The sequence below is a fragment of the Polypterus senegalus genome, chromosome 9 (assembly GCF_016835505.1).
Source record: "Polypterus senegalus isolate Bchr_013 chromosome 9, ASM1683550v1, whole genome shotgun sequence".
Lineage (NCBI taxonomy): Eukaryota > Metazoa > Chordata > Cladistia > Polypteriformes > Polypteridae > Polypterus > Polypterus senegalus.
Window position 1 is genome coordinate 520001 of NC_053162.1, and position 15720 is coordinate 535720.

At 48.7% G+C, this 15720-nt stretch overlaps 2 protein-coding genes across 2 annotated transcripts in view; one reads left to right on the forward strand and one right to left on the reverse strand.

Moving 5' to 3' along the window:
- Positions 1 to 8922, forward strand: part of spout1 (SPOUT domain containing methyltransferase 1) — a 43091-nt gene extending 34169 nt beyond the window's left edge. Inside the window, exons 8-12 of the mRNA XM_039762556.1 lie at positions 2071 to 2143; positions 3468 to 3566; positions 7805 to 7907; positions 7991 to 8138; positions 8551 to 8922. Coding sequence (XP_039618490.1) covers positions 2071 to 2143; positions 3468 to 3566; positions 7805 to 7907; positions 7991 to 8138; positions 8551 to 8622 — 495 coding nt within the window. The 3' untranslated portion in view covers positions 8623 to 8922. The remainder of the gene's footprint in view (positions 1 to 2070; positions 2144 to 3467; positions 3567 to 7804; positions 7908 to 7990; positions 8139 to 8550) is intronic.
- Positions 8923 to 12459: 3537 nt separating this feature from the next.
- On the reverse strand, positions 12460 to 15463 carry endog (endonuclease G). The gene is made up of 3 exons (XM_039762557.1): positions 14895 to 15463; positions 13069 to 13178; positions 12460 to 12988 (listed from the first exon to the last, which is right to left on the reverse strand). The coding sequence occupies exons 1-3, from the start codon at positions 15414 to 15416 to the stop codon at positions 12706 to 12708; spliced, it is 915 nt and encodes a 304-aa protein (XP_039618491.1). The 5' UTR covers positions 15417 to 15463; the 3' UTR covers positions 12460 to 12705.
- Positions 15464 to 15720: the final 257 nt, after the last annotated feature.

Sequence of the window (15720 nt, forward strand, 5' to 3'; positions counted from 1 at the left end):
CGCAAACGCTTGATTGCAGTTATTGCTGCTAAGGGTGGCCCAACCAGTTATTAGGTTCAGGGGGCAATTACTTGTGTTATATTTGACTAATGGTTAAATGTGTTTGATGATCAGAAACATGCAAAAGAAGAAGAAATCAGGAAGGGGGCAAATATTTTTTCACACCACTGTATAAGTATATGTATGTGTATATATATATATATGTGTGTGTGTGTGTGTATATATACTGCTCAAAAAAAACGAAAGGAACACTTTGAAAACACATCAGATCTCAATGGGAAACAGAAATCCTCCTGGATATCTATACTGATATAGACTGGGTAATGTGTTAGGAACGAAAGGATGCCACATCGTTGATGGAAATGAAAATGATCAACCTACAGAGCCCTGAATTCAAAGACGCCCCAAAATCAGAGTGAAGACATGATGTGGCAGGCTAGTCCATTTTGCCCAAATTGAATTGCAGCAACTCCAAATTGTACGCAGCACTTTGTATGGCCCCTGTGTTCTTGTATACATGCCTGACAACATCGGTGCATGCTTCTAATGAGATGACAGATGGTTTTGTGGGGGATCTCCTCCCAGATCTGGACCAGGGCATCACTGAGCTCCTGGACAGTCTGAGGTGCAGCCTGGTGGCATTGGATGGACCAAAACATAATGTCCCAGAGGTGTTCTGTTGGATTTAGGTCAGGAAAGTGTGGTGGCCAGTCAATGGTATCAATTCCTTCATCCTCCAGGAACTGCCTGCATACTCTCACCACATGAGGCCAGGAATTGTCGTGCACCAGGAGCCACTGTACCAGCATAGGGTCTGACAATGGGTCCAAGGATTTCATCCTGATACCTAATGGCAGCCAAGGTGCCTTTGTCAAGCCTGTAGCGGTCTGTGTGACCCTCCATGGATATGCCTCCCCAGACAATCATTAACTCACCACCAAACTGCTCATGCTGAATGATGTTACAGGCAGCATAATGTTCTCCATGGCTTCTCCAGACCCTTTCACTTCTGTCACGTGCTCAGGGTGAACCTGCTCTCATCTGTAAAAAGTACAGGGCACCAGTGGTGCATCTGCCAATTCTGGTATTCTATGGCGAATGCCAATCGAGCTGCATGCTGCTGCGCAGTGAGCTCAGGGCCCATTAGAGGACATGGGGCCCTTGGGTCACCCTCATGAAGTCTTTCTGGTTGTTTGCTCAGAGACATTCACACCAGTGGCCTGCTGGAGGTCATTTTGTAGGGCTCTGGCAGTGCTCATCCTGTTCCTCCTTGCCCCAAGGAGCAGATACTGGTCCTGCTGATGGGTTATGGACCTTCTATGGCCCTCTCCAGCTCTCCTAGAGTAACTGCTTGTCTCCTAGAATCTCCTCCATGCCCTTGAGACTGTGCAGGGAGACACAGCACACCTTCTGGCAATGACACGTATTGATGTGCCATCCTGGAGAAATTGGACTACCTGTGCCAGCTCTGTAGGGTCCAGGTATCGCCTCATGCTACCAGTAGTGACACTGACTGTAGCCAAATACAAAACTAGTGAAGAAACAGTCAGAAAAGATGAGGAGGGAAAAATGTCAGTGGCCTCCACCTGTTAAACCATTCCTGTTTTGGGGGTCATCTCATTGTTGCCCCTCTAGTGCATCTGTTGTTAATTTCATTAACACCACAGCAGCTGAAACTGATTAACAACCCCTGCTACTTAACTGACCAGATTAATATCCCATAAGTTTCATTGACTTTATGCTATGCTATACTCTGATTAAAAAGCGTTCCTTTAATTTTTTTGAGCAGTATAGATGTGTGTGTGTATATAAAGCTGTGAATCCCCACTTTCCATCTGGTACCTTTTCTTGCCAACCTCCATGTCCTCTGAGTCCCTGCTAATTTATGGCAGGGCTGTTGGCAGCAAGGGCACTCCTTGGGCAGCGTTCTCATACTAGCAGGAAAGAATCGGAGGTGTTTCTAAGGTTTTCATAATACATTTAAAGATCATAACAATAGTTTTCATCAACTACAGATGGGGTGCAGAAAGGCATATTCTACATTTGACCTTTGTGTCTTCTGTCTTTTAGGAAGTGCAAATCGATCGTCAGGTACAAGCTGGACTCAGAGTCACTGTCCAGATGAACAAGACCCATAATTCAGGTATCTCTCTTTCACAGATATGATTAATAAAAATGGTTTTTCAGTTTTCAAAGAAGGTATTTTTAAATCTCCTAAAAACCGTGCAGCTCTTAGTGGCGCAATATTACACAGACGATCACAAGGGCAGTGGAATGGAAGAATTCAGGTCTTAAGTTACTTAATTGAGTTTGAGTATTGTTTAGGAAAATAATTGGTAAATAAAAGAAATCTTGAGTCATTGTTCTAGTGAAATCCAAAGACGTCCTTTATTTGCACCATCTGGTGGAGGCTCACCACGTGACCAGTAAGGCTGTCCATAGCAAGTGTGATTAGTCTTGAGAGAGAGTAATCCTGTAATCACTTGGGTTCATTTGCATATTGTAGCCAGTCAACATTTCAGTCCCACCAGTGAGCACTCAGATAAAGGGTCCATTCTGGCAGTGCCCCCTCTGTCATTAAATAACATCCAAAGGTCCCAACGGAGTCTTGACTAAGCATTTCGTTTACAGAGTTAGACTTTTTCTATGGAAGCTCTTTTAGTAGAGTGTTGTACCGTGTTAGCCATAGAGTGATACAGGAGAAAGTAGGGTGACATGACGCCTTTTATTGGCTAACTAAATAAATTACAAATTACACCTCGCCTGATGAAGGGGCCTTAGCTGCCTCGAAAGTTGCATTTGAAATTTATTTAGTTAGCCAATAAAAGGTGTCATCTCACCCTACTTTTTTCTGTATGGAAACTGTTATCAGTTACGTGTTCTTCTAAATGATCTCATTTACTTATAAAAAGTGTACAAAGAAGTCGGGATGTCCTCGTTTAACAGGCAGGTTTTTTTTTGTCCTCCCCTTCCAAGTATCCCGTTATTTTTTTTTTGTTAATATAGTTATTGTGATAATAATATATTGTGAATTTCCCCTTGGGATTTGTGAATTTCCCCTTGGGATTAATAAAGTATTTATCTATCTAGTTAATCAAGCTACTCAGTAAACTGCAGATGAGCTCCTTTGTGAGGGTTACCTCGGCATCCTGGTTAAGGTTTTGTCTACACTTTGTGTGCTACGCAGGAGCAAATTTGTAAAGTGGAATTTGATCTTAAAATGAAATAAATTGTACAAATAGAATCCTCTTTCTAATAAGATAAGAAGCCAGAGAAGAACCAGCCAGTTAAATCATTTCTGGCTTTAGTGACGATCCTTAGCATCTAATGAAGAAATTAAGTTGAAGAAAAAGCAAAGTCAGAGGGGTGGGTCGGCTTTGAGTTGTGCTCAACCTTGGCCTGCTGGTTCATTTGTGGACTTGGTGATTCTAAAAATTGGCTTCAGTGTTCTACTTTTTAATTTTTAGAAAGCCGAGTCTATCGAGGGAAAGTGGTCGCTCCACACATCCCAAGAACCAAGTGTGGACTCTACTGGGGTTACAACGTCCGACTGGCCTCGTCTCTCAGTAAGTTCCATTGTTCTCTTTCAAACCCACGTCCGTGTTATTTCAAAGGACAAATGGAGGACACATAATGTAATGACGCTTGAGGCAGGTCTTCTGTCTACTGCCTAGGAAGCAAGCCTGCTTACTTTCTGTAGCTCTTAGTTGTGCTTGCTTGGGCAACTTCACTTTGATGTTCTCAGTTTCTGTTGGTCAAGTTTTGTGACTGTCCTCCTCCTCCTAGACCTTCATTACAAGCTTGTAGAGAAACTCAGTTTAATTACAAAGCCTGTCCCTCCCTCATCAGTACAAAGTGTGATGTGACTGTTTTACCTGAGGGTGCTTTGTTGTGGAAAGGTCCAATGGAAGGCTTATCCCGATCCTGGGTCTTACCATGTAGACTCTAAAGTCCCACTTTGCACCTTGTCATGGACATGCTGTCTGCAGCTCTCCTTGTGGCCTTTGTCAGAGTGAACCAGAGTTGACTCCATCTGTGGTTAAAGTGATCCTTCCTTCCTTCCTTTCTTCTTTTATCTCTAGACCCCAGATGGTTTATTACAAAGAGTTTAAGGTGAAGCAGAAGACCAGGTTCCACAGTTTATTCTCTAAACGAAGGCTCTTAATGTTCCAGAAGCAGAATGAATGAATGTGACCATAAAAACAAATTCATCTTGGTCGGAGTCCAGGCCCCAATATGCCCCAGTATCCAGTGGCCCTGTCATTCTTGCTTCGCACTTCTGAGTTGATAGGCCTTTGATCCACCAGCATAGTCTCTGGATGGAGATAAACAACTGCTGGCATGGCCCCATATTGAAGCTGGACTTGTTCTTCCTCGTTGCACCTTTGGGCAAAATGGGCACAACTCCCTTACTATGCTCAGGCTGGCCATTCCTGCCAAAGCACAGCCTGTGTTCTTGACACTTGTACCATTCAGAGCCCCTCCAGTATCTGTAGGTGGGCTATAATATTTCTGCTTGTCTTTTAGCGCCCAAAACTGGTTAATATATCGACTTGAATGACTCCAAGTTCCTCTTTTAACTGTTTGTGACCTGTTATGTGGTTAGCGGAGCAGGAAGGCAGATTACTTGGGTTAAACAGCAAGTTACAATGTAAACGTTTTCTTTTAAACCTTGGAAGCCTTTCTTTGTGCATACTTTATCACCTTTAGGATCCATCCTCTTCTGCTTATCCGAGGTCGGGTCGCGGGGGCAGCAGCTTGAGCAGAGGTGACCAGACTTCCCTCTCCCCGGTCACTTCTTCTAGCTCTTCCGGGGGAATCCCGAGGCATTCCCAGGCAAGCCAGGAGACATAGTCCCTCCAGCGTGTCCTGGGTCTTCCCCGGGGCCTCCTCCAGGTTGGACGTGCCCGGAACACCTCACCAGGGAGGTGTCCTGATCAGATGCCAGAGCCACCTCATCTGACTCCCCTCGATGCGGAGGAGCAGCGGCTCTACTCTGAGCTTCTCACCCCATCTTTAAGGGAAAGCCCAGACACCCTGCAGAGGAAACTCATTTCAGCCGCTTGTATTCGCGATCTCGTTCTTTCGGTCACTGCCCATAGCTCATGCCCATAGGTGAGGGTAGGAACGTAGATCGGCTGGTAAATTGAGAGCTTTACCTTACGGCTCAGCTCCTTTTTCACCACGACAGACTGATGCAGAGTCCACATCACTGTGTATGCCGCACCGATCTGCCTGTCGATCTCACGCTCCATTCTTCCCTCACTCGTGAACAAGACCCCGAGATACTTGAACTCCTCCACCTGGGGCAGGATCTCGCTCCCAACCCTGAGAGGGCACTTCACCCTTTTCGGCTGAGGACCATGGTCTCGGATTTGGAGGGGCTGATTCCCATCCCAGCCACTTCACACTCAGCTGCGAACCGATCCAGAGAGACCTGAAGATCACGGCCTGATGAAGCAAACAGGACAACATCATCTGCAAAAAGCAGTGACCCAATCCTGAGCCCACCAGACCAGACCACCTCAACACCCTGGCTGCGCCTAGAAATTCTGTCCATAAAAGTTAAGAACACAATCGGTGACAAAGGGCAGCCCTGGCGGAGTCCAACTCTCAATGGAAACGGGCTCGACTTACTGCTTGCATTGCGGACCAGGCTCACCTTTAGGAGTACCAGTTAAATCGCTCATAATCAATAAAAGCAATTGCATCAAGTAATAGTCATTGTCCATCAACAGTTGCTGTGCAGGTCCACTCTTACCTTACTGACAACTCTTTGTTTGAACAGTTTCACAGTACAGACTGTCCTGGTCGAAGTCCTCAGTGGTCTGCAGATGGGGCTCCTTGATCTGAGCTCTGCCTGTGACACAGCGTCTCGTGATGTCCTCCTGGAGAGATCAGATTCCAATCTCTCTGATCCTACTCGGTTTGTACAGTTACACTTCACATCAGGAGTTTGCCCAGTTGTTAGTGGTGTACCCCAGGGCTCCATCTTAGGCCCCCTTCTATTTATTATTTCCCTTGGTCATATTTTTTGGACACCTGACATTCGTTTCCACTGTTATGCTAATGAAGCCCTGCTTTATCTGTCGTCTAAGTCTGATTCCAGTCTTCCACCCGCTTCCCTTTCTGACTCTTAGCAGGAAGTTAAATCATGGCAGTGATAAAAACAGAAGTTCTCCTGGTAGGAACTAAAACTGTTTGGGCCAAATGTGACAATATTTCCCTGACTATTAATAATTCTCTAATCTCGTCTTCCTCCCAAGGTTAAGAGTTTAAGTGTCATTCTTGACAGTACCTTGAAGTATGAAGCACATATTAAGTCTGCATGTTACCATCTGCGTGATGTTAGCTGTCTGTGCCAGTTTCTTAAAGCTAATAGCGCGGCTGTTCTTTGCTTTTATCTCGTATTAATTCAATCCTCGCTGGTCTGCTTCAGAAAGCCGCTCTGGAGAGCACATGACTCCTGTCCTTCACAATCTGGCACCTCCGTATCTCTCTGATCTTCTTCGTGTCTCTACTCCTTCCGGTATTCTTTGTTCCTCCTCTTCCTCTCTTAATCTTGGTATACCTCCTACCTGCCCAGCTACTTTGGCGTTTAGAGCTCAGTAGCCCCACTGGTTTTATTGTAAATGTAATTTGGTATTTAATAGCAATAATCCCAATTTAAATGTGTTTTCCGAGGCACTTGTAAATCAACTCTTCGACGGCTGAATATTTTTTCCAAAAAGCGCACAAAGCAGTGGGTTTCACACCGAAATCAACATAAAACATCTGATGCTGTAGGCTGCCAGTTTGTCAGGAATGTGTGGCCGACTGGCTGCCAGGCTGTCTTCAAATGATTGGGTTGGCAATGACAGTCGCGGGCGGTCACAGTGCATCGCAAGCTGGTTTGTGCCTCTTGTCACTGTAAGTGGCGGTCCTTCTAGGCGAACGTTGCTTTGGCGCGTCAGTTTCACAAACCTGTTCAGTGCCATCATCAGATTGGGACCACTAAGCTGATACTGGTACCTCACATTCGTTTTCCTTCACTTGTGTCCAAATTGGTGTCTGACAAGTCCGAGTCCAGTTCGGCGCTAATATGCAAAGCGTCATCCACGGAGTATTTTGCTTTATGCATTTGCTTCGATCTCTCGCCAGATGTCGTTGCCATTTTTGCTGTCATCTGCACCTCGCTAATCGCGCAAGCACAGGGAGTTCTCGGTCAAATCAGTGAAGCTCCAACTAAAGCACAATGGCCGATTTTGTCACCGTTCACAGTTGACAAGAGTTGAAAAAATCGATAAAAGTCGCCATATCGAGGTCTGTGTGGATGACCTGCCGTGGTCTAACTTGAGCTACGGTATACAGTAGAATTCAGTAATGCATACACGGCGTAACAGACCTTCTGAATGGTTCACATTTTCCCATTTCACCATCTCGACAAACATTGCGGATACACACAGACATAGAACTGGCATAATAAAGAGAGCTGAAATAAGCTGTGAGCTCGTTCATCCATTCGAGTCCTCGGACTTGAGCAGCTCCAGCTCGGCATGCTTTGGGTGGTCGAGGATGGACAGAGAAATGGTTTAAGAGCAGAAATAAAGGCCCTCCGCTGCCATACACGCTAGACGTCTCATTCGCCACACAGGCCTTGAACTCCTGGGTGTCTCCTCATCCTCCTTATAAGGATTGGTTGTGAAGCCATCTTTGTATTCCTCCCAGACTCTGTGGTCTGTCTCAATTAGTTCATTTTAACTCTGCCATTGACGTGACACGGACACTCGCAACACGTTGACTTACCTTGTGCTTCTGTCTGCAGGCATGGTGTTGGCCGAGTGTCCCTACAAAGAGGGCTATGACCTAACGATTGGGACGTCTGAGAAGGGCAGCAGTGTGGATGACGTCTGCCTGTCCCCCTTTAGGTAAGGTCTTTAACTTCTGACTGTCTCCTGTTGTTTCCTTTCCACGTTCTAGTGCTTGATATATTGGCTTTGTTTTATCAAAGGCACCTTCTTGTCGTGTTCGGAGGGCTTAATGGTTTGGAGGCCAGTGTGGATGCCGATGAGAAGCTGGACATCACTGACCCCAGTGTTCTTTTTGACCTCTATTTGAACACGTGCCCAGGCCAAGGTAGCAGAACAATACGGACGGAGGTCAGTGGAGACCCTTCAGCCTGTGCATCTCTCATGGAGAGCTGCTAGATCGTAGTTTGGGCACAGGCCACTTATATTTTCAGTTTTAATGTACCGTCCTTGTTTTCTGTGACGTTCACTGCTCACCTGGAAAGAAATGTGCTGGACACCCAAAGCCATCAAATGACAGGTGTGATTTCAGACACAAGTGGACTGGACGAGCCCTTAGCAGCTTCTCATTTCTGTCACTGGCCGTGTTGAGCATCGCTAACACTGCGCACCATTTGTCTTCTGTTAGGAGCTGCGAGAGCTCCGTTTGGAGACTTGTGGCTGCTGGCCATTGAGCGTGATGACAGAGAAGTGGGGCCATCTCCAGGTGACAGTGGGCTTCATTTATTATTCCTGCCCAGTTAACCACATTTCTGTTTTTTAGGAGGCCATTCTTGTTTCTCTGTCTGGATTACGACCAAAAATCAACAGAGCTTTTGGAAAGTCAGCCACGTGATGATGAAGATGATGAAGATGATGCAGTAAGCCCTGGATTTTGTTGCTTTTCTTTGTTTGTAGTCAGGGGACCCCTGAAGTTCCTGTTGAAATCATAGAAGCTGGTGCTGCCTTCACTGGTCGATGGTGGAGCTGGAAATTGGACTTGAGTGTTGAGCTTCTGCTCGCTTTGTATGTGAAGACCCCCTGTGCTCAAGTCCTGTACGTGTTCCCTTTTTATATACACAAATAGTACAATTCAAGCAGTTACTTCCTACTGCTCCTCTGTTTTTGGCATATTAAATCATCTGACCAACTTTAACTCCTCAAATTTCAAACCTGTGTTTTCTTTTCCAGTACGGTGAGGAGCAGCTTTGGGTATGATTTGGTTCTAGTCTGCCATTCATGGGCACCAAGACTCGCCAGGGCCAAACGGTGGACTTGATTAACGTTTACAGCAACGTGGCTTCACTACAAAGGCCTACGTCGTCCCCTTCCTAATCTCCTCTGTGTGTGTGTTTTACACCGTGAATGGCCTCTGCCCTTTACACATTAGAGAAAGAGACCCTGAGTGATCCCACGTCAGGGTGGTCTTCATGCGGGGAACAGAGAGATCCCAAGTTTCGGTACTTGGATGAAGCACCTTTAGCCGTGGTGATCGTTGTCGTCCTGTCATTCACTTTGCCGACTCTTGTCTGCTTTATTTGTAACATTTTATTAAAATCCAGTTACGTGCCATACAAGCAAGTCAAGTTTAAGAAATGTAGGATTGAAAGAAATTGTAACATTCGCCCGCTACGGGACGCGATTACTAAACTTCACCACCGGAGAGAGAAGTGGATGATATTTGAAGGATATGAACACATTAAAATATTCGGTCCTCTGCCCCTCTTCTGCCCTATATGTGCCCGCCAATGCTTGGCCAAAATCAGATGGGAGTTGGACTGGTTAAGTACGTACGTTATAATCCGACCTTGATACATTCACATGCCCGGTGACTGAGTGCCCATTAGTGGTCCTCTTTTCCCCAAGTGGGCAAATCTTAATCCCTGGTTTGAAACACACGCACAGAAAAAAGATCTCAAAAAGAAAGATTGAACGAAGTCCATGAAACGGCAAAGAATCCTGCAGTGCCGTTCTTACTGTATGATGGAGTGGAAAGAAAAACGTAGACACGAGTCCGACTCCCCAAACGGGAGCACCCGGAGGACCACACGTCCATATACCACAACCCCTTGCTGCACTCTTTCAACGCTGGGTGGCCAGACGTCCCTGGGTGAAGTCTGACCAGGAAATGTTCTTTTAAGCGTACATCGCCGCGCTCCTTGCCTTCTGCTTTTTTCCTCCTCGATCCACCGTTTCCCACCGTGACATCCTTTCCCTGCTTTAGATGTCATGGTAACACGACGCCTGCAGCTAGAAACCTTATCGGGTGGGGTCCTCCCAGCACTTAGTCGCCCACAGTCGTGCCTGAAGAGGTCTTCCTTAGACGCCCTTCGGGCCACATAATACGGTGACGGCCAGTCCAGAATGCCAACCCGCTTGACGTGTCATGGAGCCTTAGTACAAAATCAACGCCCAGCTATGAGGAAGAGAGCTCGGCCAGCGCAGCGCAACTTGAAACTCGTCTAAATCAGTAAATCGATAAATTAATAAAATAAATAGAATAAACAAAGAGGGGACGGACTCCACATCCTCAGTTTAAAGCTTCTTCTAAAATGTCACCGATGACATCCTGACAGGCTTTCTAAAGTTCTGCACGGACCCTCCAAGTGACAATTTGAGATTTCCAGTTTCAGATGATGGAGAACTTCAGTTACCCACCGACTTAAAAGAGGAGAGTTTGGGGTCCTCCAGGTGAGCGAGAGAAGTCAACGTGTCACTAGTGAAGTGAAGGCCGTGACAGTTTGTGTGTCCCTCTCCACCTTGAGCCCCTCGGTGAGCCCACCACACACAGCTGTTAATGGGTCGGGGGGAGGGGGCTGGGACCCCATGGCTGTCTGAGAGGCGGTTAACGAGTTTGGTCTAAAATGATGTTAATGTGCTGGACACTCAGAACATGTGGCCCAGTGAGGCCGGCGCGCCATTGTGACATTCGGCCTGGAAACATTTGAGACCGCTTTAAACGAGAGCCGTGTGCTCGACAGATGACTTTAAGGTGAGTAAGCATGTGGAGCTCCATTGAGAGACCCTCGTCCCGCTGCACTCAGGGGTCTTAGAAAGGGAGGGACTGTGAAATGGAGATGCTGTCTGAGTCCTCGAGACGACTAAGCAATATGACAGGGAGGTGAGGGGAACTGGGCAGCGTCTGTTTAACGAACCTTCTAGTGAAGGAAATGCGGTGCTGGAAAGTTCAGCTTGGAGTGTAATTGTTCATAGGGTGCAAAGACGACGTCTGTGTGGAGACCTCCAAGTGACTCAAAGACGACGTCTGTGTGGAGACCTCCAAGTGACTCAAAGACGACGTCTGTGTGGAGACCTCCAAGTGACTCAAAGACGACGTCTGTGTGGAGACCTCCAAGTGACTCAAAGACGACGTCTGTGTGGAGACCTCCAAGTGACTCAATCCCAAATGTTTTCCTAACATTAAGTTCCAGAGGGTGGAAACGGTGATTATCACGTAGAGGAGCCACAGGTGACCGCTTCTCCATCTTGAAGAGCATCGGCTCTACGTTCTGAGGGAGTGAAGCACCGTTGGGTTGTTAGCATATTGATGACCACTTGGAGTTACTGGAGCACAAGGCAGGGAATGTGAAGAAGGTCTGCAGGATTGTCTCTCGCTTGCTCACCAGGCCTGTGTCTGTTCATCTCTGTGTTCAGGTTTTTATAGTTTGAATGTTTGAAGGTTAGGTAGCGCCATGCCACCTTTACCCTGTGAGGTAGCGCCATGCCACCTTCAGCCTTAGGTCTTTGTAGGGTCGCCCTCTGGATACGTGGATGGTTTGAATTCCACATAAGTGAGGTTATGATTGAGTCTAATTAATTAAAAAAGGATTTATTGCTGAATACGGGGATGCTTGGACACAGAAAGAGAAGTTTAGGAAGGGCCTTCATCTTGACTGTTAAATATCCCTGCTAAAGTGAAGTGAGCCGGTGTCGTCTTATTTTTATCTACTTGTGATGCTGACCCCTCGGTGTGACGAAGGTGAACGTGTCCAGTCTGATATTGAGAGTTCACTGGGAGGAGCGCACTTTTAGTCCAAGGAGTTCTGAGATCTTTGGAACTTCTGCTGCTGTGGCTCTGCCATCTTGTGCACAGGGTGAGTGAGTGAGTCAGTGAGTGACCTTCTCTGTTCTGTGCTGCCGTTTGCTTTAACCCCCGGTGACACGTTGAGCGCCCCCAGTTCTGTGTTGGGCTCGAGTCAGGACTTTGAGACCCTCGGTTGTCATCCTGCTGGGGCTTCAAGTCGTGGACATTCTGTTCAAGTGGCACAATTGCAGGCCTGGGGTTACTGATGTGTGCCACGGCGGGCCCTGTGCCAGCCAGAGAGTCCGGCTCTTGTTTTAGGGGTCTTACCCGAGCCCGTTTTCTTTTGGGGTCCTTGAACGAGAGGTCCCGTTCTCCTGTGCACTGTGACACTAGGGTGGTCCAGATGTCATTTTCATTGCGTTATAACTTAAGTTTATTACCTAATTGTTTTATTACATCACCTGAGAAGCCCCAGACCATCGAAGTGCGAACTGCCGACATGAAGACTCGTCCCCACATCACTCAAAGTCACCCAGACGACCTGGACCACCCTGTATAAGGACCCCATCAGCCAGTAAAACATCTTCATATAAAATAACTGGACTTTCAGTTTTCTTGACTTGCATTTCACCGCCAACCCCAACACACGGATTCACACAAACGCATACGTTGGCATTTTGAACGGTTTAAGAACAATGGCCACTTTATTCAGTTCTTTTTTACAAGTGACGACGGGGGCCAGACCACCGAGGCCAGCGCCAGTGCCAGTAGTTGTTCATTTGTCACATTGTGAACAGGTGACCAAACTGCCAGGTTTCAGCCGAAGCCCCCCAACCGTCGAAGCCTGGCACCTGGGACACGATAACCATCATCGATCTGCATCCCATGATGTCTCTTTGTGCCACTTGTACCCCCTCATTTACTGCCAGCTGTGATTGCCCTCAGGCTGTTTGTCCTTTTCATGATGTTTGGTACAAACAGTAAACCAGACGCCCGCTCGATGCTTTCTATGGGCACCAGGAAGCGTTCCAGTGGGATCTTCTCATCCACGGGGACGTTGGGCATCACGTAGGGCTGCAGCTCCACTTCGCCGTTGTGCTTCTCTAAGATGACCACCTTGAAGAAGTGGGTGGGTACGGCCACGTTGTTCCTGCCCAGGACCTGGTACTTGACGTACGTCTTCCCGTCAGACTCCATTCTGTAAATCGACAAGAAGGCGCGTCAGACTGGCGCTAGTCGAGGGCACAAGGGGACAGAAACCCCCCAAGGCAGACTCACCGTGGCAGGTAGAGGGGTCCGGTGCATACAAAGACGTTCTTGTGCTGCTTGGTCAGGCTGCGGCAGAACTTCTCCAGGTTATTCCAAGCGTTCTGATTTAAATGTGGATTCTAGAAAACGAGAGAAAAACCAAAAGTGAGGACCAAAAGGGCACCCTGGTCAACTGACACCTTTGTCCCCAACGAGTGGCCACCATTCGTGTCCGAGGAGACCCTTGGTGATCAAATCATTTCTCCACTAGGGGGCACCAGTTTGGAGAAAAGGGCAGCGCTGACGTTCAGGATGAGCGGTGCCCACATGGCACCTTTACTACTGCCGTCCTCTTGTGTTTGTCTCCCAGATGAGAAATGGAGACACAGCGGGCACTGCAGTGAGTTGTGTGTGCCAGGAGGCTGTGCCCTTCTTTTCAGTAGCGGAGCCCAGCCAGAGCGTTGGCAACCACTAGCTGAGCATCGAGGTGCCACGTTCAGTTCTGCTGTGGTGTGGGTGCACACGTCTGTGTTGGCAGAATCGTTCATTTGCAGCCACGTTCAGTTCTCTTGATGCCACTCGCGTTGCACTGTGGGCGCCTAGCGAGAACAAAGCTGCTTTTGTTACCCGAGGGCAGGGACTTTCCATTAATGCACAAGTCATCTGTGCCACCAAGATGTGACTGGCAAGAGTTGTGTCTTGATGGCCTGAGTCAGCCTGTGATTTTGAGGCACAGCTTTGGCAGACATGCTGGCACCGGATGTGAGGTGTTCATTGTAACAGCAGTCATGGCATTACATGTGCCAGGCGCTGGCACCTCACACCTTTCACTGACCCACGGACTACAATGGTGAGGCGTTTGAATGTGAAGCACAGGCGGTGGGGTCTTGATGTGCCAGGTGGGTGGCTGATCTACTGGCATTGTGACTGCATAATGGGGCTGATTAGCGTGGTGGTTTCAGGGTGCCACCCTAAGGGGGCCGAGGCGCTCCCACTTACCCAGGATGACTGTGAGGGTTGGTGTGCCACGCTGCTGCCGCCTTTTCTAATTGCATTCTCCTGTTTCTTGGCATAGGCTCACATTGGCACTCAAATCCATGAGAGCCGAGGGTCTTCAGAGGGGGCGGCACTTGAGGGTTAACATCTTTTTTTTATTTGTCCCTCTCACCTGTGTGTACGTGACATGCCAACACGTCTCGAGTCGGAGCAGCCAGCGCCATTCAGGGATTACGAGGCAGGAAGACGGCCCGCCAGCCGCCACCGTCACACAAGGAGTTGACATTCCTGTCCGTCAAGCCCTCCAACTTGGCACGAGCTCAACATTCTGAGCCAAACTCCTGGCTGGCCTTAAAGTTTATTGTCTTGTTTTAAGTGATGCCCGCTCTGTGGCCTCGTTAGTGTCGAGTTTGAGAGTGAGTCAAAAATGTTCAATTGTTCTTTATTGTTGTTATCGTGTGGCACCACAAAGAGTAGCACCCGCTGCACTGATGGCACAATCAGGACACAGGCAGTGTTTCATGCCAGTCTGGGATCAGTGGGTAGAACTGCCTGAGTGGCACTAACCTGGCGGGCATCTTTGTTGGTCGTACCCCGCTCTTGGGGGGCTGCTGAGGACTCCTGCCACTCTAAATCCACGGCGGAGTCGCACTAGTATAGCGCCTTACACCCTACAGTAAATGACAGACCACCAGGAGGGCACAGAAGAGCACTCGGCCCGCCAGTCCTCCATAATGACATCGAGTCGAGTGCTGAGGGTCCCTCAAGTCCCCTTCACAAGTGTCACGTGTTTAACCTAATCTGACGGGTGTGTGTGGGGGTCTCTGCTTGCCCACCGTTATCCCGATGGCGGGCTCTACCTGCGGGGCCACGTTGCTCAGGTAGAAGGTGTCGTCCATCGCCTTCTGGCTCCACTTGTGGTTCGCCGCAGCGGCCAGGTGGCCCCGGTCAAAGCCGCTGCCGCGGTAGTCGTCGTTGCCGGCCCGGTGGTACACGTGGACCGAGTCGTCCTCGCGGAATTCGCTGCCCTTCCGGTTGGCAGGGCCGCTCAGTCGTTCGGTGCTCAGCTGCTCGATCACCCAGTACGCCGTCCGGTTGCGCGGGTCGTACGACAGCACGTAGGACTCCCGGCTGTTGAGGTGCGCCAGGCCCGGGAAGCCGTACTTCGTGATGCCGGTGGACTGGTAGGGCGTCATCTCCGGGGACGCGGCGGACACCTGCGGCACGGGGATGACGGGCACCCGGCGCAGCAGCTCCCTAATCGGAGCCTCCGGGGCCGCGTTGCCGCCGAGCGAGTAGTACGTCAGGCAGGAGCCGAGGCCGGCGCCGAGAGCCAAGGTGGCGCCGGGCAGCAACCATTTGGAGCAGAAGAGAGCGCGCATAGTCGGCAAGGAAGAGTCACGGCGACCCCTGGGCTACGAGTCGGCGCAGCTCAGTGACGTCATCGTCGCGCACTCTTGACGTCAGCCCATTCCGAGTCACTTTACTGGCTCGACTCCTCCGAAGTCCCCGTTTGAGTGAATTGATTGGTTGGGGTCGTCAGTCATTAAAGCAAAAAGACCCGCGAATCCATTATTATGATGAATTTAATATTCCTGTGAGTTGATTAAACTGCACATGACGTCAGCGGGTACGTGACAGGTGTCTGGTCACACTTACAGGCACAGTTACAGGTTAGAATAGCCG

Bases quoted from the DNA above. Each gene is read 5' to 3' on its own strand.
- endog (XM_039762557.1), bottom strand. From the start codon at position 15,416: ATGCGCGCTCTCTTCTGCTCCAAATGGTTGCTGCCCGGCGCCACCTTG. The intron at 13,179-14,894 runs GTAGAGCCCGCC...CTCGTTTTCTAG, and splicing joins TGAGCAACGTGGCCCCGCAG to AATCCACATTTAAATCAGAA. The intron at 12,989-13,068 runs GTGAGTCTGCCT...GTCGATTTACAG, and splicing joins GGACCCCTCTACCTGCCACG to AATGGAGTCTGACGGGAAGA.